The 25,528-nt window shown below is 41.6% G+C and overlaps 2 protein-coding genes and 1 long non-coding RNA gene across 3 annotated transcripts in view; all 3 read right to left on the bottom strand.

Moving 5' to 3' along the window:
- ccdc18 (coiled-coil domain containing 18) overlaps positions 1–4,233 on the bottom strand; it is a 61,867-nt gene extending 57,634 nt beyond the window's left edge. Inside the window, 2 exon segments of the mRNA XM_056293404.1 lie at positions 3,662–3,758; positions 4,083–4,233. Coding sequence (XP_056149379.1) covers positions 3,662–3,758; positions 4,083–4,233 — 248 coding nt within the window.
- A 5,412-nt stretch (positions 4,234–9,645) lies between these two features.
- On the bottom strand, positions 9,646–10,453 carry LOC130124040 (uncharacterized). Its single transcript, XR_008811354.1, has 3 exons — positions 10,426–10,453; positions 9,962–10,146; positions 9,646–9,708 (listed from the first exon to the last, which is right to left on the bottom strand). It is a non-coding gene; the product is annotated as an uncharacterized LOC130124040 (long non-coding RNA).
- A 199-nt stretch (positions 10,454–10,652) lies between these two features.
- mtf2 (metal response element binding transcription factor 2) lies at positions 10,653–23,692 on the bottom strand. Its single transcript, XM_056293238.1, has 15 exons — positions 23,528–23,692; positions 22,415–22,613; positions 22,098–22,179; positions 19,290–19,400; positions 18,968–19,068; positions 17,436–17,602; positions 17,254–17,349; positions 16,952–17,020; positions 16,494–16,617; positions 16,154–16,221; positions 15,750–15,920; positions 15,144–15,255; positions 14,422–14,480; positions 14,126–14,233; positions 10,653–13,449 (listed from the first exon to the last, which is right to left on the bottom strand). Exons 1-15 carry the CDS (start codon positions 23,530–23,532, stop codon positions 13,065–13,067), a joined length of 1,857 nt encoding a protein of 618 aa, XP_056149213.1. The 5' UTR covers positions 23,533–23,692; the 3' UTR covers positions 10,653–13,064.
- Positions 23,693–25,528: the final 1,836 nt, after the last annotated feature.

The raw sequence follows: 25,528 nt of genomic DNA, 5'->3' as shown, positions 1-25,528 counted from the left end.
ATCCAAGCATCATCTGATTTAAAGCAAAAACTTAAATCTGTGGGATGTGAGCAGTTTGGGTGCAACTTAACCAGGTCCAGTTCCCAAACACCAGAAGGTTGGCTCTTTTTCTACTGACTATGTTTGGTACAACGCATACATGTGAGTCAAGCCTCTCACATATGAATGCAATAAAAACCAAACACACGTGCCTCCCTTACAAGTGCCCACCTTCACCAGTGTCTGCAGATTGCTCTCACTTCCTGTGAGCCTAACTTTACATCCCTTGCAAAGTCAAATAAGTGCAATTTTAGTCACTGATTAGACAACAAATAGTCGGAGCACTGGTTTCTAAATGTATCTATGGCTGAGGCCATTTCTTTTGAATTGAAAGAGAGGTGTTCTGTTGTAGCAGATGTGAAATGACACTGATTAGAAGACAAATAGAGCACTTGTAGATGTCCATCTGCCAAAATCTGTTTTGAATGCATCTTTGTTTGGGGGCTTTGATAATACGCATTTTTGAAAAGTGATTCATTTGATAAGACTAAAAAATGACTTGTTATGTAATTACTCATAAGTAATAAGAGGTGAGGTCGCAGAGGTGAGATGGCATGACTCACTGATAGAAGACAAACAGCACTTGTAGATGTTTATGGCTGCGACCATTTCTTTTGAATTGAAATTACTTGTTATGAAATTTGAGTGATAAGTGTTGAGTAGTAGCACAATGGTGAGAAGGTGAGAGATGATCATGATATTTTAACAAGTAATACAATGTTTTTTTCATCTGCCAATGTAATGTAATTTGTTTTGAATGTATCTAATTGGGGCCTTTTGATCATCAGTATTTGTGATGGTGAGAAGTGATTCACTAGGTAAAATAAATGTAGCCTATATAAACGGATAAATGTATGAAATGACTGCCCTATTTTGTATGTTACATAAACACATTGTTAATAAACACTTTTGATACACAGTATTATGGGTATTTAGCGCTGTTCTTCATGTTCACATATAAGTGCTAAGATCCGATATTTACTCTGAAAAAAGTTTGGCCCCCTTACCATTTACATTTGAATAAGTTGGCCCTCATAAGAAAGTAGCTGACTAGCCCTGGTGTAGGTTATGTCAGCCGGGAAGCAGGGAGGGGGAAAGGGCAACACAGCGAATGTTCGGTAGGCTATGTAAAATAGTTCAGTTCAGTTCAAGTTCAAGCCTATGTGTTTGTGAATGTGTGTGTGTGAGAGTGTGTGTAAATTGGCCAAGGAAGCCGGGAGGGGAAAAGGAAGAGCGGGACCTTAGTCGGAGGTGGGCTGGCAACAGTCGGGGGGAGAGCGGCAAGCAAGAGCAGGGCAGCAGGCAGGCAGAAGCGGCAGGCGGCAGCGAGGGAGGGCGGCAGACCCAGGCCAGGCAGAGCAACAAGCGAGCGAGGAGTGGAGCATAATCCAAACAACGATAAAATACTTGGCTTAGCGGAGTATAGCGTTTTTTTCCCCCGAAACCATCAATGGTGTTGATAAAAGTGCTCAACAAATGAGTGGAATATCAATATAGATGTAGGAAAAAAAAACTTTTAATACATAGCAGTACAAGCTTGTTTCGTGCGTCGCACACTCATTAGCATTAACGTTATCATTAACATTAGCAGCTGATGAGCGCGCGACGCACGAAACAAACTTTTACTGCTATGTATTACAACTTTTTTCTACATATATATATATATATATACACTACCTTTCAAAAGTTTGGGATCACCCAAACAATTTTGTGTTTTCCATGAAAAGTCACACTTATTCACCACCATATGTTGTGAAATGAATAGAAAATAGAGTCAAGACATTGACAAGGTTAGAAATAATGATTTGTATTTGAAATAAGATTTTTTTTACATCAAACTTTGCTTTCGTCAAAGAATCCTCCATTTGCAGCAATTACAGCATTGCAGAACTTTGGCATTCTAGCTGTTAATTTGTTGAGGTAATCTGGAGAAATTGCACCCCACGCTTCCAGAAGCAGCTCCCACAAGTTGGATTGGTTGGATGGGCACTTCTTGCGTACCATACGGTCAAGCTGCTCCCACAACAGCTCAATGGGGTTCAGATCTGGTGACTGCGCTGGCCACTCCATTACCGATAGAATACCAGCTGCCTGCTTCTGCTCTAAATAGTTCTTGCACAATTTGGAGGTGTGTTTAGGATCATTGTCCTGTTGTAGGATGAAATTGGCTCCAATCAAGCGCTGTCCACTGGGTATGGCATGGCGTTGCAAAATGGAGTGATAGCCTTCCTTATTCAGAATCCCTTTTACCCTGTACAAATCTCCCACCTTACCAGCACCAAAGCAATCCCAGACCATCACATTACCTCCACCATGCTTAACAGATGGCGTCAGGCATTCTTCCAGCATCTTTTCATTTGTTCTGCGTCTCACAAACGTTCTTCTTTGTGATCCAAACACCTCAAACTTGGATTCATCCGTCCACAACACTTTTTTCCAGTCTTCCTCTGTCCAATGTCTGTGTTCTTTTGCCCATCTTAATCTTTTTCTTTTATTGGTCAGTCTCAGATATGGCTTTTTCTTTGCCACTCTGCCCTGAAGCCCAGAATCCCGCAGCCGCCTCTTCACTGTAGATGTTGACACTGGTGTTTTGCGGGTACTATTTAATGAAGATGCCAGTTGGGGACCTGTGAGGCGTCTGTTTCTCAAACTAGAGACTCTAATGTACTTATCTTCTTGCTCAGTTGTGCAACGCGGCCTCCCACTTCTTTTTCTACTCTGGTTAGAGCCTGTTTGTGCTGTCCTCTGAAGGGAGTAGTACACACCGGTGTAGGAAATCTTCAATTTCTTAGCAATTTCTCGCATGGAATAGCCTTCATTTCTAAGAACAAGAATAGACTGTCGAGTTTCAGATGAAAGTTCTCTTTTTCTGGCCATTTTGAGCGTTTAATTGACCCCACAAATGTGATGCTCCAGAAACTCAATCTGCTCAAAGGATGGTCAGTTTTGTAGCTTCTGTAATGAGCTAAACTGTTTTCAGATGTGTGAAAATGATTGCACAAGGGTTTTCTAATCATCAATTAGCCTTCTGAGCCAATGAGCAAACACATTGTACCATTAGAACACTGGAGTGATAGTTGCTTGAAATGGGCCTCTATACACCTATGTAGATATTGCACCAAAAACCAGACATTTGCAGCTAGAATAGTCATTTACCACATTAGCAATGTATAGAGTGTATTTCTTTAAAGTTAAGACTAGTTTAAAGTTATCTTCATTGAAAAGTACAGTGCTTTTCCTTCAAAAATATGGACATTTCAATGTGATCCCAAACTTTTGAACGGTAGTGTATATATATATATGTTTCTAATCTACATCAAACACTAAATTACAAAAGTTCTTATTTTTCTGTCTTTTGGACATCATTCTGCTCTTCTGTTGAGATATGGGCCCCCTTCTTTCCTTTATAAGTGAGTTTAAAATTGTCATTTAATGGTAATCAGTTGATACATGGATGGACTTTTCATTTAACAAAGATTTGTATTTATAAACATACACACTTGAATCCAGAGGAAATCTGATCCCAAATGTTTTTATATTTAGTTTGGATATTAAAAAAAACAAAAAACAAATATTTATACCAACAGCTTGATAACTGATGCTTGCACTTGGGCCAAATTACCTTAGTTGTTTGGTCTGAGCCTCCAGCTCTGCCTCAAGGCCAAGAATCTGCTCACTCATTACTGCCACATTATTGCTTTTAACTCCAACCTTGGAGCCTAGTAAGGATATCTGAAAAGGAAGACACACGCACGCATTTCATTTCATTTAGCTCCTGATAAAAGTGCTTGTTTATATCACCAGCTTTTTAATCTTTCATTCATGTAATTTGAAATTTCAGACACAGAAAATATGCAGCTCTAAATACAGATAACACTGATAATTAGAGGGGTGACAGTTTAATTAAAAATGTAGTTCTAAGCCCCCTGTAGCAGGAAACTGATCGTCTATCACAGTAAAAAAAGGTATTTCAATTTACAAGATTTTACCGGTGTGTGTGTGGGGTGGGGTGGGGTGGGAGGGTTATTCTACTGTTCAAGTACAGGTTTATGTTTATCCTACCTTGGTCTTAGAGGTGGTCAGTTCATATTGTTTAGCCTCCAAGTCACCAATGAGCTGTTTGTTCTGCATGGTAAGACAGGCATTCTCCTGACGTAGGCAGCCCAGCTTTTTCCTGAGGGGGGCGGACTCCATTTGGACTGAACTGGGCTTGTGTGTAGGGAGTTGCTAGTGGTGGTGGTGAAATCAAAAGAAAATAAATATTGATGTGTGATATTAGGCAAACATCCTTTACATGTGGCATAAACATGCATCTCACATGGTGATTGTGTCCATATATGATTGAGCTGGGTTAGATTTACTCTTGACTTTAAAATGTGTCCCCATTATATACAATGAGACTGCATTTTACCATCTGTTCCTCACAGAATATTCACATCCTTTAACTACTACTATTAGTACTACTTTCGGCTGCTCCTGTTAGGGTTTGCCACAGCGGCTCATCCATTTCTTTCTGTCCTCTGCATCCTCCTCTGTCACACCAGCCACCTGCATGTCCTCTCTCACCACATCCATAAACCTCCTCTTTGGCCTTCCTCTTTCCCTCTTCCCTGGCAGCTCCATATTCAGCATCCTTCTCCCAATATACCCAGCATCTCTCTTCCACACGTCCAAGCCATCTCATTCTTGTTTCTCTTACTTTGTATCTAAACCATCCAACCTGAGCTGTCCCTCTAATATACTCGTTCCTAATCTTGTCCTTCTTTGTCACTCCCAATTAAAATCTTAGCATCTTCAACTCTGCCACCTCCAGCTCTGCCTCCTGACGTTTCGTCAGGGCCACTGTCTCCAAACCACATAACATAGCTGGTCTCACAACCATCTTATAAACCTTCCCTTTAACTCTTGCTGGTACACTTTTGTCACAAATCACTCATGACACTCTTCTCCACCCACTCCACCCTGCATGCACTCTCTTCTTCACCTCTCTTCTGTACTCCCCGTTACTTTGGACAGTTGACCCCAAGTATACTGCTCAAAAAAATAAAGGGAACACCTAAAAACACAATATAGACCTCGATGAATGAAATATTTCAGCTGAAAATCTTTATTTATTAGACAGAGGAATGTGTTTAGAGCAAAATAACCTAAGAATGATCAATGGAAATCAAAATCATTAGCCCATTAAGGTCTGGATTCAGAATCATACTCAAAATCAAAGTGGAAAATGAGAACATAGGCGGATCCAACTTCTGTGGAAATTCTTCAAGACGATTCAAAATGAGGCTCAGTAGTGTGTGTGGCCTCCACGTGCCTGTATGCACTCCCTACAACGTCTGGGCATGCTCCTGATGAGACGACGAATGGTCTCCTGAGGGATCTCCTCCCAGACCTGGATCAGGGCATCGGTCAACTCCTGGACAGTCTGTGGTGCGACATCGCGTTGGCGGATGGTACGAGACATGATGTCCCAGAGGTGCTCGATTGGATTCAGGTCTGGGGAACGTGCAGGCCAGTCCATAGCATCAATGCCCTCGACATACAGGAACTGCTGACACACTCTGGCCACATGAGGACGAGCATTGTCATGCATGAGCAGGAACCCAGGGCCCACTGCACCAGCATATGGTCTGACAAGGGGTCTGAGGATCTCATCCCGGTACCTAATGGCAGTCATGGTACCTCTGGCTAGCACGTAGAGGTCTGTGCGGCCCTCCAAGGATATGCCTCCCCAGACCATCACTGACCCACCGCCAAACCGGTCATGCTGGAGGATGTTGCAGGCAGCAGAACGTTCTCCACAGCGTCTCCAGACTCTCTCGCGTCTGTCACATGTGTTCAGTGTGAACCTGCTCTCATCTTTGAAGAGCACAGGGCGCCAATGGCGAATCTGCCAACCAAGATGTTCTCTGGCAAAGGTCAATCGGGCTGCACGGTGTTGGGCTGTGAGCACAGGCCCCAATTGTGGACGTCGGGCCCTCATACCATCCTCATGTATTCTGTTTCTCACTGTTTGAGCAGAAACCTGCACATTAGTGGCCTGTTGAAGGTCGTTTTGTAGGGCTCCGGCAGTGCTCCTCCTGTTCCTCCTTGCACAAAGGACCAGATAGCGGTCCTGCTGCGGGATTGTTGTCCTCCTGCGGCCCCCTCCACGTCTCCTGGTGTACTGGCCTGTCTCCTGGTACCTCCTCCATGCTCTGGACACTGTGCTGGGAGACACATCAAATCTTCTTGCCACAGCACGCATTGATGTGCCATCCTGGATGAGCTGCACTACCTGAGCAACTTCTGTAGGTTGCAGATACCGCCTCATGCCACCTCTAGTGGTGAGGGCACTAGCAAAATGAAAAACTAACCAAAGATCGGCCAGAAAAGATGAGGACAGGCAAATGGTCTGTGGCCACCACCTTCAAATCCATTCCTTTTATAGGGGTTGTCTTGCAAATTGTCTAATTTCCACCAGGTGGAAATTAGACAATTTACCAACAGGTGAAATTGATTCACAAATCAGTGTTGCTTCCTAACTGGACAGGTTGATATCTCAAAAGTGTGATTGACTTGGAGCTACATTGCATTGCTTATGTGTTCCCTTTATTTTTTTGAGCAGTGTATTTAAACTCATACGCCTTCGTCACCTCAACTCCTTGCATCCTTACCATTCCACTGTCCTCTCTCTCATTCCCGCATATGTATTTCGTCTTGCTCCTACCGACTTTCATTCCTCTTCTCTCCAGTGCATACCTTCACCTTTCCAGGCTCTCCTCAACCTGCACTCTTCTCTCTACAGATCACAATGTCATCTGCAAACATCATAGTCCACGGAGACTCCTGCCTGATCTCGTCCGTCAACCTGTCCATCACCATTGCAAACAAGAAAGGGCTCAGAGCCGATCCTTGATGTAATCCCACCTCCACCTTGAACCCATCTGTCATTCCAACCACACACCTAACCACTGTCAAACTTCCCTCATACATATCCTGCACCACTCCTACATACTTCTCTGCAACTCCCAACTTCCTCATACAATACCACACCTCCTCTCTCGGCACCCTGTCATATGCTTTCTCTAAATCCACAAAGACACAATGCAACTCCTTCTGACCTTCTCTATACTTCTCAATCAACATTTTCAAAGTAAACATCACATCTGTGGTGCTCTTTCATGGCATGAAACCATAATGCTGCTGGCTAATCATCACCTCTCCTCTTAACCTAGCTTCTATTAGTCTTTCCCATATCTTCATGCTTTGGCTGATCAACTTTATACCTCTGTAGTTGTTACAGTTCTGCACATGGCCCTTATTCTTGAAAATCAGTACCAGTTTACTTCTTCTCCACTCCTCAGGCATCCTCTCACTTTCTAAGATTGTGTCAAACAATCTAGTTGAAAACTCCACTGCCATCTCTCCTAAACATCTCCATGCCGCCACATGTATGTCATCAGGACCAACTGCCTTTCCACTCTTCAACCTCTTCATAGCTGCCCTCACTTCCTCTTTGCTAATCCATCGCACTTCCTGATTCACTACCCCCACATCATCCAACCTTCTCTCTCTCTCATTTTCTTCATTCATCAGCTCCTCAAAGACCTCCTTCCACCTTCTCAACACACTCTCCTCACTTGTCAGCACATTTCCATCTCTATCCTTGATCACCCTAACCTGCTGCACATCCTTCCCAGCTTGGTCCCTCTGTCTAGCCAATTGGCACAAATCCTTTTCTCCTTCCTTCGTGTCTAACCTCTCATACAACTCACCATATGCCTTTTCCTTTGCCACCTCTCTCTTCGCTTTATGCTGCATCTCCTTGTACTCCTGTCTACTTTCTTCATCTCTCTGACTATCCCACGTCTTCTTTGCCAACCTCTTCCTCTGAATAATTTGCTGTACTTCCTCATTCCACCACCAAGTCCCCTGTCTTCCTTCCTCTGTCCTGATGACACACCAAGTACCTTCCTAGCTGTCTCCCTCACCATTTCTGCAGTGGTTGTCCAGCCATCTGGTAACTCTTCACTACCACCCAGTGCCCGTTTTAACTCCTCCCTGAACTCCACACAACAGTCTTCCTTCTTCAACTTCCACCATCTGATCCTTGGCTCTGCATTCACTCTCTTCCTCTTCTTGGTTTCCAAAGTCATCCTACAGACCACCATCCAATGCTGCCTAGCTATGTTCTCCCCTGTCACCAACTTGCAGTCTCCAATCCCTTTCAGATCGCGCCTTCTACATAAGATATAGTCCACCTGTGTGCACTTTCTTGCACTTTTGTACGTCACCCTGTGTTCCTCCCTCTTCTTGAAATATGTATTCATCACAGCCATTTCCATCCTTTTTGCAAAATCTACCATCATTTGTCTTTCAACATTTCTCTCCTTGACACCATACCTTCCCATCACCTCTTTATCACCTCTGTTCCCTTCACCAACATGCCCATTGAAGTCTGCTCCAATCACCACTCTCCCCCCCTTGGGTATACTCTCCACCACTTCATCCAACTCACTCCAGAATTCTTCTTTCTCTTCCATCTCACACCCAACTTGCGGGGCATATGCGCTGATAACATTCATTAATAAATATTCAATTTCAAGCCTCACGCTCATCACTCTGTTCGACATTCTTTTCATCCCAACACACTCTTGACATACTCTTCCTTCAGAATTACCCCTACACCCATTTTTCCTCCCATTCACACTATGGTAGAAGAGCTTGAACCCACCGCCGATGCTCCTTGCCTTACTCCCCTTCCACCCGGTCTCTTGAATACACAGTATACCTACCTTTCTTCTTTTCATCATATCAGCCAGCTCTCTCCTTTACCAGTCATAGTGCCAACATTCAAAGTTCCGACTCTCACCTCCACACTCCTACTCCTCCTCCTCTCCCACTGCCTCTGGACATGCCTTCCCCCTCTCCTTCTCCTTCGCCCAAAGGATTCACATCCTTTAACACTGAGAGTAAACTACCCAGCACACTTGTTGTCCAATTCACAAGTATCCTGATAGTCCATTTCTGATAAGTGTTATACTGTTATTATCCAAACTCTGTTGCCTATTTGACTTGCAACGATTTTGTAAGCTAGATCTGTGGGGTAAAGTTTTTAATTTACATAGCTGTTATAACAGATCCCCCTTTTATATAGCTTTGTTTTTAACAGGGCAAATTTTCCTCCAACTACCTCTTAAGGTTCAAGTGATCACGCATTTCATTACATGCTTAGCACATTTACACCTGGATTTTCAACTTTTTTGCTCTAAAGCAATTTCAATTCAACATATCTAAGGACATATGTTAATATGAGGAATAAAGAGGGTCACTAAGCTGCACAGTTGGGATTTAATAAATGAGAAATACTGTCTGTTCAAGACTTCACTGCATATGCATACACATGGAGCACAACACAAGATGATTAAGTCTTACATTTGCGTGTGTCTCTAAGAAGCGCACACAGACATACACACACACATTTTCACTCTCACCCTGGACTTGGATGATGGAGGGCTTAGACTGCAAGCTGCAGCACTTCTTTCAAATGATCCCCCCTGGCAACCACTGCCTAACTGGGACAGGTGGGCATTTGGTTTCTGCAGATCATCTAAGGTGAGGCGACCTGGAAACGCAATTGGGGGACTTTGCTGCACAGACTGGTCGCTGTCATGTCCTCCTGACTGACTACAGCAGTTGTTAAGAAAAAGAAAGAAAGAAAGAATGAGCAGCTGAAAGAGTGAAATATGGGAGAAGAGGTAGGAGAGTATTTCTACAACAATCTTTTAAAAACGTTGATAATTCTCTCATCCTAAATTACTTCCTACACTGTTGCTACTCGGTTCGAGGTTGTATTTCATGCCTTGGGAATAGAGGGGGTATTTTATCGCCGTCTGGGTCAAGAGTCAGATTGCACATTCATGTTATTAAATTTTCTTACCTTAACTGTTCTCCAACACTTTGCAGACTTAGCTCCGTTAATCGAAGCCGGTTTCTTAAATTGGCCACATCTTCGAAGAGATCCTCGTTTTCAAACATTAGTGCATTAGTTCAAGCTCTAGCTGCCTAACCATGCTATGATGAGCTCTCACTTGTTCAATAAACATGGCAAACTTGTGCGCAATGCTGGAGAAGAGAGGGTACATAAAGAACATGGCATTAGGATGGCCAATATGCAACAGCATCACAACCTGTTTATTAGCTAGCTACAAATGCTAAACGTAAACACATCTGATCGCTAGATGGGCAGGTTGCAAACGGATCCTGGGAGCCGACTGAGAAACCATGCCATCTGACTAAGGCGGTAAAGATGACGAGCATGCCTTTATTTTATTACGATAAAAGTTCCCAAACAATGAAAACTGGGATAACCCACTGATAAATTAGCAAATACTCTAGAGTTACCCCGGGTAGACAGCCACTTGTAGCTCCATTTCCCTCCCACATTGCAACAAAGCGTCTTACGATTGGACAGAAACGACGCTCTACAACCTGATTGGTTTAGAAAGTTGTGACGTCAAACCGCGCGTCGCAGCGCCTTGATACAAACTGTCAAATTCAAACAATTTGTTGTAGTTGAGTGCCCCCCCCCCCAACCCGGAACAAACAACAAACTGAACAAATCGTTCAAAATATCTTTTTATTCATCCTTAACAATACAGGTCTGGAAACGACACGCCAACCTATATAGTAACGTATAAAAACGTAAGCTGAGGAGACGAATAGAAATAATGGAGGCATTATTCTTTGGCCATAGAAGCCTGCTCAAAGCCACTTAGCAAACAAGCTCTAAGGTCTAACACTGGCAGGACAAAGAGGAAGATGCCTCAAATGCACTGTCTAACAACCTTAAAACACAGAGGTATCAATGTCAAAAATACCTATCCCCTATGCTGAAAGGGTAGGCTCTGCAATTTTTTCTTCTTTAAAAGTAGCAAAAAAAATATCTCCAAAATGGAGATAGTGATCGAAAGAATACCTCTTGCAGTAAACTACAGCATACGGCGGGGGGTTCCAGTGATTGTGGTTGATCATTCTCAAACTCAACATTGACACGTGAATATGTAATTACGGATTACAGCTGATTTCGCTCATTAAAAAAAACTAGTTTACAAACGATTTATAGAAACGTTACAACTTATGGAATTGAAAATCCGACAGAAATACTGACACCATAATCAGTTAAAAAATGTTTCATTAACAACTCCTCTTTTCACACTCCATATGCTGGCATTTTACATAACACAGTTTAGTTTCTGCACATGTATCCTGAGTGTGAGCTTGGTGGTAAAAGAAAACCATGTGCACACTTTTGAAGGTGGCAAAATAAAACTGCAACTCAAGGACAAGAAACCGAAGCCTGAGTCAGATGTTCACACACAAAAGAAAAAAAAGTTGCTAATCAATAATGCCACACTTAAGAAAAAAGTTGTATGTAAGAGAGATACAAAAAAAAGATTTTCATATGGGTGAATTGCATAGGCAGTGCACAAAACAATACAGAGCATGTCAATTCTGAAATCAGTTACATATGTAATTCTATTTTCTTTTCAAACCTCACTTAAATTTACTTGAATAACTAGAGGGAAGAAAACTCAACAGGTCCTTACACTTGTAAAAGTCGACGAGTTAAAAGTAAAAGTCAATTCCTTAATCCTTTCCAATCAATTTGCTTTAAATGAGATTAAATTTGTACTATGCAGACAAGAAAGCTAAATGTATAAGAAAACACAATTTAAAAACTTGAGCAAAATATATATATTCTTACTATGCCAGATAAAACACAAGTTAAGCGACTACCAGTATCCTTCTCAGATGCCATGCCTTGGAAAAAGACAGCAAACAAAAACTCGAGTTTGGACATCTGAACATATCTGTTGAAGTAACACTGTTTATTTAGAGATGCTATTTCTCAGAATACTACACTAAAGCTTAAGCTGCTGGGAGAGTTGCTTTTTGGGCACTGAAGAGGACAAAATAAATTTCGCCTCAAATAAGAATCACAGCTTTGAATAACCTGACAAGATAGAGCTGACCGAATGAGATGACAAGCCAATGGATGAAACTTGATATGTGCAATTAAGTCCCTATACATAAGAATATCAGAGCAATACACCCTTTTGGATGGAAAAGGCATATCAGAAAATAGGTAGAAAAGTTAATATTAAGTGTAGCTTAATCATACATAAAATAACAAAACAGGTTTGCAGCAGCAAAACATTGCTCTCTTATGCTTTCCACCTGAACCTGAACTACTCACAAACGAGCACTTTCCAAACCAACCTGAAAGACACGTCTGCTCGATGCAACAAGAGGTACTCAAACATAGAAACAGAGATGGGGAATACACACAAATTGAGGCACATTTTTTTTATTTACCCAATATTGTTAAAATGTTAACAAATCTGATGCAAATTTGCACAGCACAGGACCACATTTCTCAAAATGCATGGTGCCCATGCTGTGCCCCCAGTGCTGCATCCTCAATTTCCTCGCTTCTCTAATTCTCCTAGATTCAATCATTCACTGCCTGAATGTTTACATTCTGTCAAAAACCAGTCTGTCTTTTCAGTTTCATACAAAACTGGATAGAAACAACCCAGAAATCAACAAAAGCGCCTATAAATGGATGAAAAAAAAAATCAAGCACAGTAATGTTTCAGTGAAAGCCTAGAGGTATAAGCGCAATGATAGAATTATTTGGCAAAGAAAATATGGAGAATTCCACACCAACAGTAGAATATGAAATTAAAGATATTCAAAAGAAAATAATCTTCCTAAAAGGCGATTTTAAGATATATACACTCTTTGCCTGATGTGAAAAGTCATCACCATGATGTGATTATAATCTGCAGGAATCATGTCCTCCGGTTGCTTTATATCAGTAGGCTTTACAGTATGCATTACTGGCAAAACTCGCTCCTTTCAAAACCGAACAAAAGGCAAACAGTTAATGCTTTTAAGAAGGGCTGTGTAAACATCTTCAGCACAGTCATAAACCTATTGCAAGCGCTGGTTAAAAGGTTACAATGACAGTAATAAGTCTAAGAGGCAGTGACGCCCTCCCACTCCACCAGGTACTGGACCTTGCCGTCCAGGGTGACCCGCCGGGCTAGAACTCTGTACTTCTCTCCACAGGCCAACCGCCCCGCTGCCCCAAAATAGCTGTTAATGGAGCTCTTGAGGTGGGAGAGCTGGCTGTCAGGGTCCAGGCCATGCACTATGTCTGTGGAGTGGAGCCCTGTGGGAGAGCTGGCCATCTCTGGGGCTGAAGAGTGGGGGTGATTGGAGTCTGGGTGGCTGGGAGCTGGAATCTCTGGGTTAGGAGGTTGCAAGGCCCGTCGCGGCCGTCCACGTTTCCTCTTCATGGATGGTTGGGGGACAGACATGACGTGGGATGCTGTCTGTGTCTTGCTTGAACTACAGAGGCTAAAAGAATGTGGGGGGGGGGGGGAGACCTGAGTGCTTCAAATTCGAAGGATGATAAATACAGATATAAAAAATTTGAATTTGGTTATAGTCTCATCTGCACAATGTTTTTGGGACAATTATAGATAATAGATATATTGAATAGCATTATAAATACACACACACACACACACACACACACACACACACACACACACACACACACACACACACAGTGTATTGCAAACATACCATATTACTGCTCACTTTTAAGGCTTTAAATGGTCGTGCTCCTTCATACATTTGTGATTTATTGACTTGGTATGTCCCCCCTCGACCATTAAGGTCTGCAGATGGAGCCCTGCTAGTTATTCCCAGGTTTGTTACAAACGGTGATCGGGCTTTTGCTGTTAAGAGCCCCCACACTATGGAACTCTCTTCCTGTCGAACTAAGACAAACTAAGTCTCTAGCTTCTTTTAAATCTCTTAAAATTTTTCTTTTTATGAAACCTTTTACAAATGTTTGATATTTGTTTTTATTTATACTGGTTTTATTTTACTCTTATTTGATCTTGCTCTTATTTTTGCCTTGTCTCGTTTTATCTTTTTTTGTGAAGCACTTTGTAGCATTATTTTAGAAAAGTGCTATATAAAAAAATTATTATTATTATTATTATTATTATTATTGTTATTATACCTGGACTGTCTTGAAATGCTAGTTGAGGTAGTTTCTGTTGTACTTAGGGCTCCAATGGATTCCACATCTGAGGTTCGAGAAGACGGTAAAGACCTGTCACACTTGCTGCTGTGGAAATGTTATGAGAACAAGAGGGGAAGAGAGAAACACCACATCATATACAGACTGAGAACCAGAATAGACCCTAATACCTCAGTCAGAAAACATTGTACACAGACTTCACAACCAGTTACAGTCACAGGGGTCAAGATTGCTTAAGACTTATGTAAATTTTGCTCCACATTCTGTTGACTCACTTGTTAGAGGTTAAGAGATCCAATGAGTGGGTCTCCAGTGATAGAGGCTTCCTTAATTCCTGTGAGAGGAAATCATACCTGTTAAGTCTCAGTGACTTTACCACCAATAAGTTCTCATGTTATTTAACAAAAAAAATTAAAATCAATGGATGAAACCGATATGTGCAGTTAAATCCCTATACATAAAATATCAGCAATACACCCTTTTGGATGGAAAAGGCATATAGGTAGAAAAGTTCATAATATGTGTAGCCTAATTATCCATAAATAAAACAGCTTTGCAGCAGCAAAACATTGCTCTTGTTATGCTTTCTACTTGAAATACTCGCAAACGAACCGACCTGAAAGACACGTCTGCTCGATGCAACAAGAGGTACTCAAATATAAGAACACAAAGAGATGAGGAATATATACAAATTGAGGCACTTTATTCACTCAATGTTATGTTAAAATGTTAACCAATCTGATACAAATTTGCACAGCACAGGACCACATTTGTCAAAATTCATGGTGCCCATGCTGTGCCCTCATTGACTTTACCTCCAAGAAATTTTCACGTTATCTAACGGAAAATACAATAACATTATGCTCAATTTTGTTTAATGAGTGGCAGTGTGTAATGAGGCATATAAATAGTATGCAAATACACACCTGCAGTATGCTTTGCACACATGCAGCTCCTGCCTAGACACGCATACGCACATACACACAAATACACACACCTGGGTGAGGATTTCACTGGAGCGTCGAAGCTTAGCCAGAGTCTCTAGAGACTGTGTTCCTTGCTTCCTCTTCCTCTTTTTCACTGTGCCATTGGTTACTGCATTCAATGTTCTGAAATAAAATTAATAATCATTTTTTTCAGGGCACCACAGTGCATCATATTCAGATGCGATACTGGAACAGCTCTACAGTGATCAACTAGCATGATATAATAATTTGTTCTTAAGGGTGCATCAAAGCATTTTGTCAGATTTATAATTGCTTGGGATGTTGTTGTTTTTTTAATTTATTCTTTTCATGGTGTTCCTGGTAAATAAATAGACACAGAAATATGCTAAGGTTTCCAACATGAGCAGCTTACTTTTTCTAAATGCTTATCATTTATGTTGTAACAGGGGGTTGGTATTGATATGTAGATGAGTGTAAGGCTTGATAACACAAAGTTCACTTTCCACAAGGTGCATTTACAAGTGCCAGGGCGGTTGAGAAATGCTATGCTACTAAAACAGATCAGGCTACAAAAAAAAAAAACAGGACTGCAGGTAGTATTTTGCTACCCAGAAGTTTTAAACACAGGAAGTTTATAAACAAGGCTATTGTCCTACCTGGTGTTAGACAGGGCTTTGGTGGACTTTCGCCCCTTGATGGTGATCTCATGTGAGGCCCTCTCCAGCACTCGGTTCGCCGGCTCGTCAGAGCACGAGGGGGCAGGTGGGAAACGGATCCTCAAGCCAAACAGGTGCTTCTTCTTCTTTATTTCTTTCCCCGACATGAACCTATGGAAGAGGGAAGACAGAGAGGGGGACAAAGACCAAAGAAGAGAGGAAAGTACAACAGGGGGTAGGAAAAGACAGAAACAAGGAAGAAATAATGAAGGAGAGGGAGGGAGAAGATGAAGGTGTAAATATAGTGAGGGAGGAGACAGCGTAACATAGTGAGGAGGTAACAGACAAAGGTTTCATCAACAAGAAAAGCACGGAAATGATTTAATTGGGAGTTAAAAACTTACATGCTATTGTTGCCATTCAGAGCTTCCAGGATACTTTCATATCGTTCTGCTCTCGGAGTGTTGGCAAGCTGGAGATCGGCACAACAACAGGTGAGAGGAATTTTTGAAATAATTTTTTTCATATCATTCATATATCAGACAAAATTAACAGACTAGTTTTTTGTGACAAAAATCTGGCACAGTGCAAATGTTAAAAAGAAGTAGCTTTCCTTCCTCCCTGGCTGATGAGGACAGGCTGATTATGTAATGGACTGGCATCCTTTCCACTGCCATGTATTTGCACTAATCTATTGGAACAGTCAATCTTAAATGGAGTTTTTGGTGTGACCAGTCATCTAACCTCCCCGAGCTGCATCTGCTCCCAGTTGTCGTTGATATAGGTCATCAACTCTATCTCAGAGTCAAAGTATTTCTTCTTGTGGATTACGCTCAGATTGTACAGGCTCAAGTGTGCAACGTCCTCCCTGTAACATATGTTTAGAAATTTTTAACATCCTACAATTAAGATATTAGGAGCAAAATACAACAGCTATGATGTGTGCTGACAATGTTTGGTGTTAAATAAATGGCACTGATAATGATCAAACAGCAAGGATCTGTGCAGAAAAGTGATCAAAATGCATGGCAAAAAATGTGTCCCTTTCACACCGTCACTATAATTTGAACTCCTGCCAATGTAGCAGTTACCTTGTTAAAACACACCCGAATTGTATCAGCTGCCACAGTGTCCAATTAGCTAAAAGTACCTCTTATGGATCACACAAGATTAAGTAGCAGACAAATATGAGTTTCACTCACCATCTGAGAGGCAGTCGGCTGAGGTACTCTGGTCCACCGTTGCAAACAGAACATATAAACAGATAGAACCTGAGGAGAAAGAAACACAACATTGTAATTATCCATTTAAAATGTCAGTGCATATAAAGCACAAAAAAGGGGGGGGTAAGGAATCAACATCACAGAATTTGTGAAAGAACCAATTGTGGGGGATAATTTTTAAGAAGATGTTATGACCCATGAATGGAAATGTGGCATAATAGAAATGGATACAATGAGTTTCCATGCATAAGAAATGTCATTACAGAGGGCCATATTTGCACCTGTCTCCATAGAGCATGGGCATCTGTAAGCATCGGAGACATGCCTCATGGAACCACTGCTGACACCTGTTACACTGCAACATCTTCAGGTACCACCTGAAGAGAAAAGAGAGGCCTTAGCAGTTTCCTTTAAATTATGTCAAAACTTCCCACATGGTTGAATACTTGTGTGTGATACTCACTCTCCTGGACCTCCACAGTAGCAATAGCACTGTTGGATGTTGGTTTTGTGGCCCTGGTCCCATACCAGGTCCCCCACGGCGTATGGGAAGGACCGCTGCCAATCCACATGCTGCTGCTCCTGTTTAACACTCTTTGCATTCAGTCCCTTTCTTTGTGCACCACCCCTCTGAACCACACACACGTACATGTACGTTTACTCCAACGAAACACAAACTTTATTAAAGCTGGAAATAGACCAATTAAACTTAGTTGAGTTGATCAAGTCTTGACAAAAATTAGTAGCTGCATTTACATGGACCCTAACATTGCACTAATAATCGGAATAATAGCCCAATCAGAATAAAAATGCCACATGTAATCACATCAATTGTAGGAGACTGGCCCTATCATAAGGAATTTTCAAGTGGGTTGAGAGGGGTGGTGTAAACCTTTGATAATCCATTCAATAGGAAAATATTAGCGCCTAATGACCATGTGAACACTTAATCCGATCGTTTCTCTCTGGTTGGGAAAAATATACTTAGCACAAAAAGTAAGGAAATTTGTGTTTGGTAGATTATTTCTTTGTTGTAATAATGCTTCTTGGCAATAAATCGTATACCGTTGGAAAGACTGGTTATTTCCCTTTTAAATGGTGCCACATTTGTAAGGAACAAGCAGAACACGCACAGCTGAGTATGTGGGTTGCGCCCATGAAAAGTTTACCAAATCTTCTCTGCCAATGCCAAACAGCTTATTTTGCTGTTGCTATTGACTCTTGTTTTGAGCTTCTGCTACCCCAGGTGCTGACAATCGGGTGCCTGATGTAAGATGTATTGCCAAGAAGCATTGTTACAACAAAGAAATAATCTACCAAACACAAATTTCCTTACTTTTTGTGCTAAGTTTAAATTCTTTCTGCACGTTTGCCCCACGTGGGGGTAACATTAGGTGACGTGAAAGAGTTTCTGGGAGGGACAGAAACATAGTGGTAGCAAAACAAAACTGGTCTGTGGCTGATACAACTTTTTTGTTGGAGACCTTAAAAGATTTAAGGATTGCTGAACGCCTTGATGGTTGAAAGGCTCGAAACAACGAGTTGTTCAAACAAGTGTTTGAAAAGATGGACGAAGTCAGAAGCCGGAATGAAAATTGTATTAACAGGCGGAACCACTTCATCTGTTATATTTCCGGCAGATTAGATGGTTCACAGCAGGCAGAACCACTTTGCGAATGTCATAAAAGTTATATTCTGATTAAATGCTTTGGGGCATGTAAATGCACATCTTATCAGATCACTTTATTTAGCGTCCATGTAAACAGTTAAGCTGGAATCTCTAATCAGGTTGACTTCAATTGGGTTGAAGAAATATTGTCCATGTAACCGCAGCTGGTGACTGGTGAGCATGACTGCCAATTATTTGCTGTGTGGACAGATCCTCAAAAATGGACACGGGTAAATGATAATACACTCTGGGTGCTTGCTACCAACAACTTATTATGAATGAATGAGTCAGTGGAATTCGTTTTTTATCTCAAGGGACATCTGTACCTTATTTGTAGCAGCAAGCTCACACTCCCCGCAGAGCCACTTGTCATCTGAGTCAATGACAGTGGCATCGATTACGGGGGAGTGGCACAGCTGATGGTACCCTGAAAGAAAACAGACACATTTCATTAACAAGACAGTGGGTGGCGTGATTCCAAATGTAGTGGAACATTGTTTCCCAAATAACACCCTCTCCCCCTGCTAGCCAGAGATTTTTTTCATATCAGACTCAATAAACAAAAAAAGAAAATCATAAAATGGAAAATGTAAGCTGTATCACAGGGCAATAAGCATGTAAAGGAGCTTTAAAGACTGGGGACAGTACCTTGTCCACACTTGTCACAAATCACAATTTCATTGGGTTCCTCTGAACTCTCATCCTGGCATATGGAACAGACTATGTCATCTTCCTCATCGTCCTCATCATCCTCATCCCCTGAAAGAGAACAAATCTCAAGTTAGAACTAGGAAATACTTTGCTCTAATGTAGGCTAGTTGTTAGAGGGTAAAAACCAGCGACGTCTCTAAACCTGAAGTTAATGGAGTTCATTGGACTTTAATTCCATTGACCACAGATGGATTAAATCTAAGCGACATTAGCAAAAATAAGAGCTCAAATCTAGGAAAACCCCAGCAGGATAACACCACGAAACCTCAAAAGACTGACATGATGTCATCAAGCTATTCTTGAACATTGTGTGGGGGTGTTGTAATTCATCATTTCATATATATGTGTATATATATGTACACACACACACACACAACTTTATTAAATGAAACCAACCCTCAACGGGAAGGACAGTGCTCAACAAACAAGGAGCAAAATAATCCAGTGATTCAAGTAATTCTTTAATTAGACAGTACAAACCTGTTTCATTCTCTATGCAATCATCAGCTGTCAATAAAGCTAAACGGCAAAGAACATAAAATATATATAACTGTGTTTGCCGTTTAGCTTTATTGACAGCTGATGATTGCATATAGCATGAAACACGCTTTTACTGTCTAATTAAAGAATGACTTGAACCACTGGATTTTACATACATGCATACATATATACATACATACATATATATATATATATATATATATATATATATATATATATATATAGATAGATAGATAGATAGATAGATAGATAGATAGATAGATAGATAAAGTAATGATAGCTATTGTGCTTGTATTTTCATTTGAAAGTGGACTGACCCCAACCCTGCTGTGTACCTTCCCTATGCTTATCTGCAGATGTAGGCAGTTGACTGGTGTACTGAGGCCAGTAATTCTGGGGACTGTTAACTGTTAGAGGCAGAGTAGAACTAATATCTCCTGACTGAATAAGGCAGATAGGAAAGCAGACAGCAGAAGTGTGCGCTTAGCCAGAGAGTGAAGTCAACAACAGATGAACACAAGAACGAAAGATGTCATAAACACTGAATTACAACTTCCTCTGTACAAAAGCAGAAAATGCCCAGCTGTGCAGGACTCTGTGGTTTCATTTGCATTTTCAAATGGATATATGCAAATTAATTCTTTTCTAATGGATATATGCAACTCGTGCATATGTAGGTGTAAACAACTGCATCCTCCTACAGTTGTGATAACATTGTAAAGTGTTGGCTCTTGTTACATTATACACCATACACAATGTGATAGTGAGTCAGTGGGTAACAATCAGAGCCTTTGATAAGATGGGCCAGCAACAGAAGAGATACTCAAATTGAGGGTCTAATGATAGAGTATCATCCATTGTGGCTAACTAAATCGACCTGTTTTTCATTACGTGACTGTAAATGCCTCTGACATTGTCACTGAGGTTTGAGGCTATACAAATAAACTTGACCACTCAGAGAAGGACAACCTTTGAAGGAAAAAAAAGGAGAGGAGCACTACCAAAAAGTGACATAAAGCAAAGAGACTGTGGTTAGAATGGGGAAAATGATTGGGACATGGGAGCCTAGTAGCCTGGGAACCAGACGAATTCGCAAATGCTAATTAGTCTGGCTCCTCTCAGTTCATTTTGGATTTCCAAGGGGCGTTATCAATGGGCGCACACCAAAATCCCTCTGGACGCAATTGGATAGACCTACAACCAATCAGAGCAACAAAACATGTGACGTAGCACTTAAACTTTTTATCAAATCCTGTCGGAAGTATGGCAAACACATCTTTCTTATCAACAAAACCTTTAGGTGCAGTTGTTTGTTATTCTTTTAGAGAAAATATACAGTCCAATTCGTTTAATACTGTCGCGATAGCAGATTCAACAGACCGTTCCATATCAACGGCAGCTGACGGCACTCCTCTGTACATCAGTGTTATTTTTTTCCCACCCGCATTCCCCTACTCTGCCTCTGATTGGCTAACCCTATATCTAACCCCACCCTAACCTTAATCAACTTAACCAACGGAGGCAACGAGTACTCGCCAATCAGAGGCAGAGTTCCCGGAATGCGGGGGGGGGGGGGGGGGGGGGATAAGTCATCATTATCAAACCCGTCCCATTAGATAACGATTGTTAATTGGCTCAAACCGGGCCAGGTTGGCTGGAAATCTGTCTGAACGGGAGGGTGGCCTGACGTATATGCCAGAGCAAATGTAAAACATGAGCTCAAAGATTCGTCTGGTTTCCAGGCTAGGAGCCTAGGTGACTGAGCCTAAAAAATACGAAGTGCTGGAGAAATAAGGTTATCTGAGTTAGCTGCTGTAAGCCACTGCTGCTGCTACCAGCAGGAATGGGAGAGCTTACAGATTTAACACAATGGAAAAAGGTTTTCCTCTGGTTACTGCACCAAGACAACTTGATGTTTTTCAAGTTCTGCAAAACATGTTTGAAAGCAGTGGTAATTTCTTATTTTGCCATGTGGAACACAAATTTGACACTACTTTTTGGTTTAACAAAATCTCTCCAGAGCATCTCTGATTAATGTGAAACTATACAATGAAATTAGGAGCAAATATGCTCCTCTGAAAAAGTGTTGTCAAATCCCATCTTTTCCCTGCCTATCAATTAATACATGTTTTAATTCCTTCCTTAAAGTTAATTGATTGAAGCTTCACTCATTTACAAAGATTCAAAGTATTGACATATTACTGGTACATTAATTGAGATGGGCTGTGCTGTCAGAGAACTTACCAGTCTGAATATCCTTCCAAAGAACCCAGGACTTGGAGTGGTCTTCAAAAACCACAAAGCATCGCTGCTTGTAACTATCTATCTGAAAGGAGAAAAAAACATGTACAGGATCTTCAATAAACATTTAACAATTAAAATGATACAAAACCATAATCTTGAAATGATTCAACTAGCAAAAAAAAAAGATTTGAGCACTAAAATTAAGAGTTTAGGCTTGTGTTTGCCAGCATTTTTACAAACAGGCCTCATATATTAGTAGTTTTTCCTGAGCAGACAAATCACACAATCAAAAACGAGGCTCTCTTTTTAACATTTACCTTGGCAATTGTCCCCAAGTAGAACAAGCCATCTGACCATCGGGCCAATACATCCTGTCCTTCTTTGAACCTGCGAGACAACATGGTGTCTTCTCCATACTCTTCCTTGACAGGAAAGTTTGCAGGGGACAGAGATGCTACCTGCTGCTGGGGGTATGTTTTTTGATGGACAGAAAGGTGGTCCACGGCTGTTGCCTCTCTGGTGGTGGTGATGGGTTGTGTGTGTGTGTGTGTGGGGGGGGGGCAAGAGAAGCTCATTTAAGTTAGGATTCAGACGGTAACATGAAATTACTCAAATTGGCATTCTTTATTTACAGCATTTGGTTACATGTTTGGATACACCAAAGGCATACAAGGCAAATTTTGACGGGAACAAAAATGACACTTGTAGCAAATATTTCATATGAAGCAAATCATACATAATATTCATTCAATTCATATTCACATTGCAACATCACGTGGCCAGCCTGTTTGGCGCACAACAGGTGATTATAATTAAACAGCGGCTGATAAATTTGTGTATTAAAGGCTAATGGGCAATGTTTGGTGCAACGGGGCATATATTGTTGTGAATTGTGCGAAACGTGACGAAAGTAAAACAAATCCCACGCAATTAGGGACCAGATAAAAAAAAAGGTCATAATTCAACTGACAATTGGGCGCCAATGACAGAAACAAATCATGAACCTGACGTCCAATGTTGCCTTAGAAAAAAAAATATTCTGTGATAAATTTGGGGAATAATTTTAATTTATTTTATTTATTTATTTTTTGGTCACGGTTAAACCCGGACACGGATAACTACCCCAGCCCCGCTGCACGTCACTCACAGAGCTTCCCTTTGTTCGCCGTGATCACGGTCAACTCTTACGGCCACTGTAACAAAACGACAAAACGGTGCAACTTTGAAAATAACACCACACGCCGAAACACCGTTTGGTTTGTCGTTAAGTGCACAGGGAGAGCAGTAAACCATATTAATCTTAAAACACGCAACGGCACAACTGTCAAGTCAGGTCTCGAAGAAAACGCTCGCCAAAGACCCTCGAACCCACACCCCCCTCGGAAGGGAGGAGGAAAACATGGTGATGCGAGTTAAGATGACAACAATACCTCATTCGGTCACCTCTGCTGGGATACACAACTAAGCAAATGGAAATGACCGGATTGGAAGTGACCTCTTGTCGGCTCGTTCCTGCGTCGTCAAAGTGGCTCCGCGAGTGCGACGCGAGAATTCGCAGTGCCCGTGTGTTCTTTAGAAAATAACAAACGGGTCATTTTCACCTAGTACATTCGCCATTTTGGTTTCCCGCTGAGGATCCGGGGAGTGCATTGTGGGAAGTGTTCGAGCAGGGGCTCGTTGTCGCAGCGTTGATGGTTTTTTTTTACATTTTTGAAATTTGTAGGCAGGGCATTGTCGAACATGACACATCCGCGACTTAATTACATACCGTTTATTCTAATTTATTCACCACATTTCATCTGCAAGGCCAGTTTATGCAATGTACATATGCTGTACGGAGGAAGCACAGCGGGACACTCACAAAATAGTAGACATTGGCTAAAGTTTGCATGAGGTAAACATGGCAAAACAGAACAAGTATCCTACACTGAAGTGGTGTTGCTACGTCTGTGACCAATATGGCCGCTTGCTAGCGCTGTAATATGCGCTTTGGTCATAATGTAGAGATCACAGAAGGGTTAAAAAGAAGCCAAACTCTCATGTTGTAGGCGTATCCTGTTATTTACGTCTATCGTTTATCATCGATAATTGCCATTGTGTAGAGTAGAAATTGCCATCATTTACGCTATAGGTAAATAATAACTCGCGTCAGCGCTGTCCTATGAATCATTTCGTGGTCAATTTAAAACACATTTTTCTTTCGTTTGGGTGAACGCCCACAATTTTGAACCAGCAGTCAAAGGTAGGACTACAGATGTAAATGTCCAAGGTTATTTGGGAATGAATATTCGTGTTAGCTCAACAAATGGCGCCTGCACCCCCTTAACCTGTTCGGCTGGAGGTATGAGTCGCCTACGGCACACTGGACGGGGCGGGATCAGATTAGAGGAAGGGTAGAGGCGTCTGTCGTATGTGCTGACTGGTCAATGCAAAATTACATCGCCCCCTACAGCACTGCAAGGTTTTTGCAAATTCCTATGCACGACGTAACCCCCCCCCCCACCACCACCACACACACACACACCCCACACACATACACACCACACACACACACACACACACACAACCTAGCTTGTTGAATACTATCGCGGCTGGATTAGCACCGTGAACAGTCGCCAACTCTCACGCTTTTGGCGTCAAACTTTCCTGGTCGTGTCTCACGCTCCGCAAAACGCAAATCTCACGCCAATAATGGCCGAGCTGCGACACTCGGTCCCAGCCAACCTTTGTTGCGTTCCCTTTTCTGCACAACAGGATGCGATTGAGTCAACGCCGTAAAGACTGTGGAGTGTTTATCTTCAAAGGCACCTCCCCCTTTTTATGGTACACAACCATAAATAAGTGTAAAGCGCATAATAGATAAGTGGAAAATGAATTGTGGCGATTGAATTAAAATCCCTAAACGTTTATGGAAGTGTCTCGCCCAAACAAGAAGGAACAAATAAACGAAAATCACAGTATTTGTGCATAGTAATTTTTTCTCTCACTCACCTTTCGTTGCCCATCCTTACTTTTTATGAGCCTTATGTGAGTTTGATCCTGTTATTGGTACAATATCCTAATTGAACTGATTTTCTTTTCTCACTCAACCATTGTTGCTCTTGCACTGCAATCCCCATTAATTTAAATTGTAACCCTCCCACCTTTTGATGGTGGTGAGACTTGGGAGTGGGGGGATGGGGGGTTGAGGCATGTCTTCTCATGCTTCTCATGTCTCCAAACGTGCTGTTGTCTGTCTACGTTAATACATGGAGCAAGGTAGGGAGACGGTGGCGCTCGTTTCTAATTCAGCACTTCTCCTGCAAGTTAAATCATTTTATACATCATTTATTTTCAAGCGTGAATTTGTTATCGGAAGAGAGACGTCGTAGGAGCTTGTACCTTACGTTGCTGCGCAACCGGAAGTAATTTTTGTTAGCGGCGGATAGCAT

This window comes from Lampris incognitus, chromosome 14, assembly GCF_029633865.1.
Source record: "Lampris incognitus isolate fLamInc1 chromosome 14, fLamInc1.hap2, whole genome shotgun sequence".
NCBI classification, from domain to species: domain Eukaryota; kingdom Metazoa; phylum Chordata; class Actinopteri; order Lampriformes; family Lampridae; genus Lampris; species Lampris incognitus.
This window is presented reverse-complemented; position numbering and strand designations above follow the sequence as displayed.

Excerpts from the sequence above, each read along its gene's own strand:
- mtf2 (XM_056293238.1), bottom strand. Across the intron at positions 16,222-16,493 it reads AGCAGATGCAGCTCGGGGAG|CTTGCCAACACTCCGAGAGC; the intron begins GTTAGATGACTG and ends GCCGATCTCCAG. Across the intron at positions 15,256-15,749 it reads AAAGCCCTGTCTAACACCAG|AACATTGAATGCAGTAACCA; the intron begins GTAGGACAATAG and ends ATTTTATTTCAG.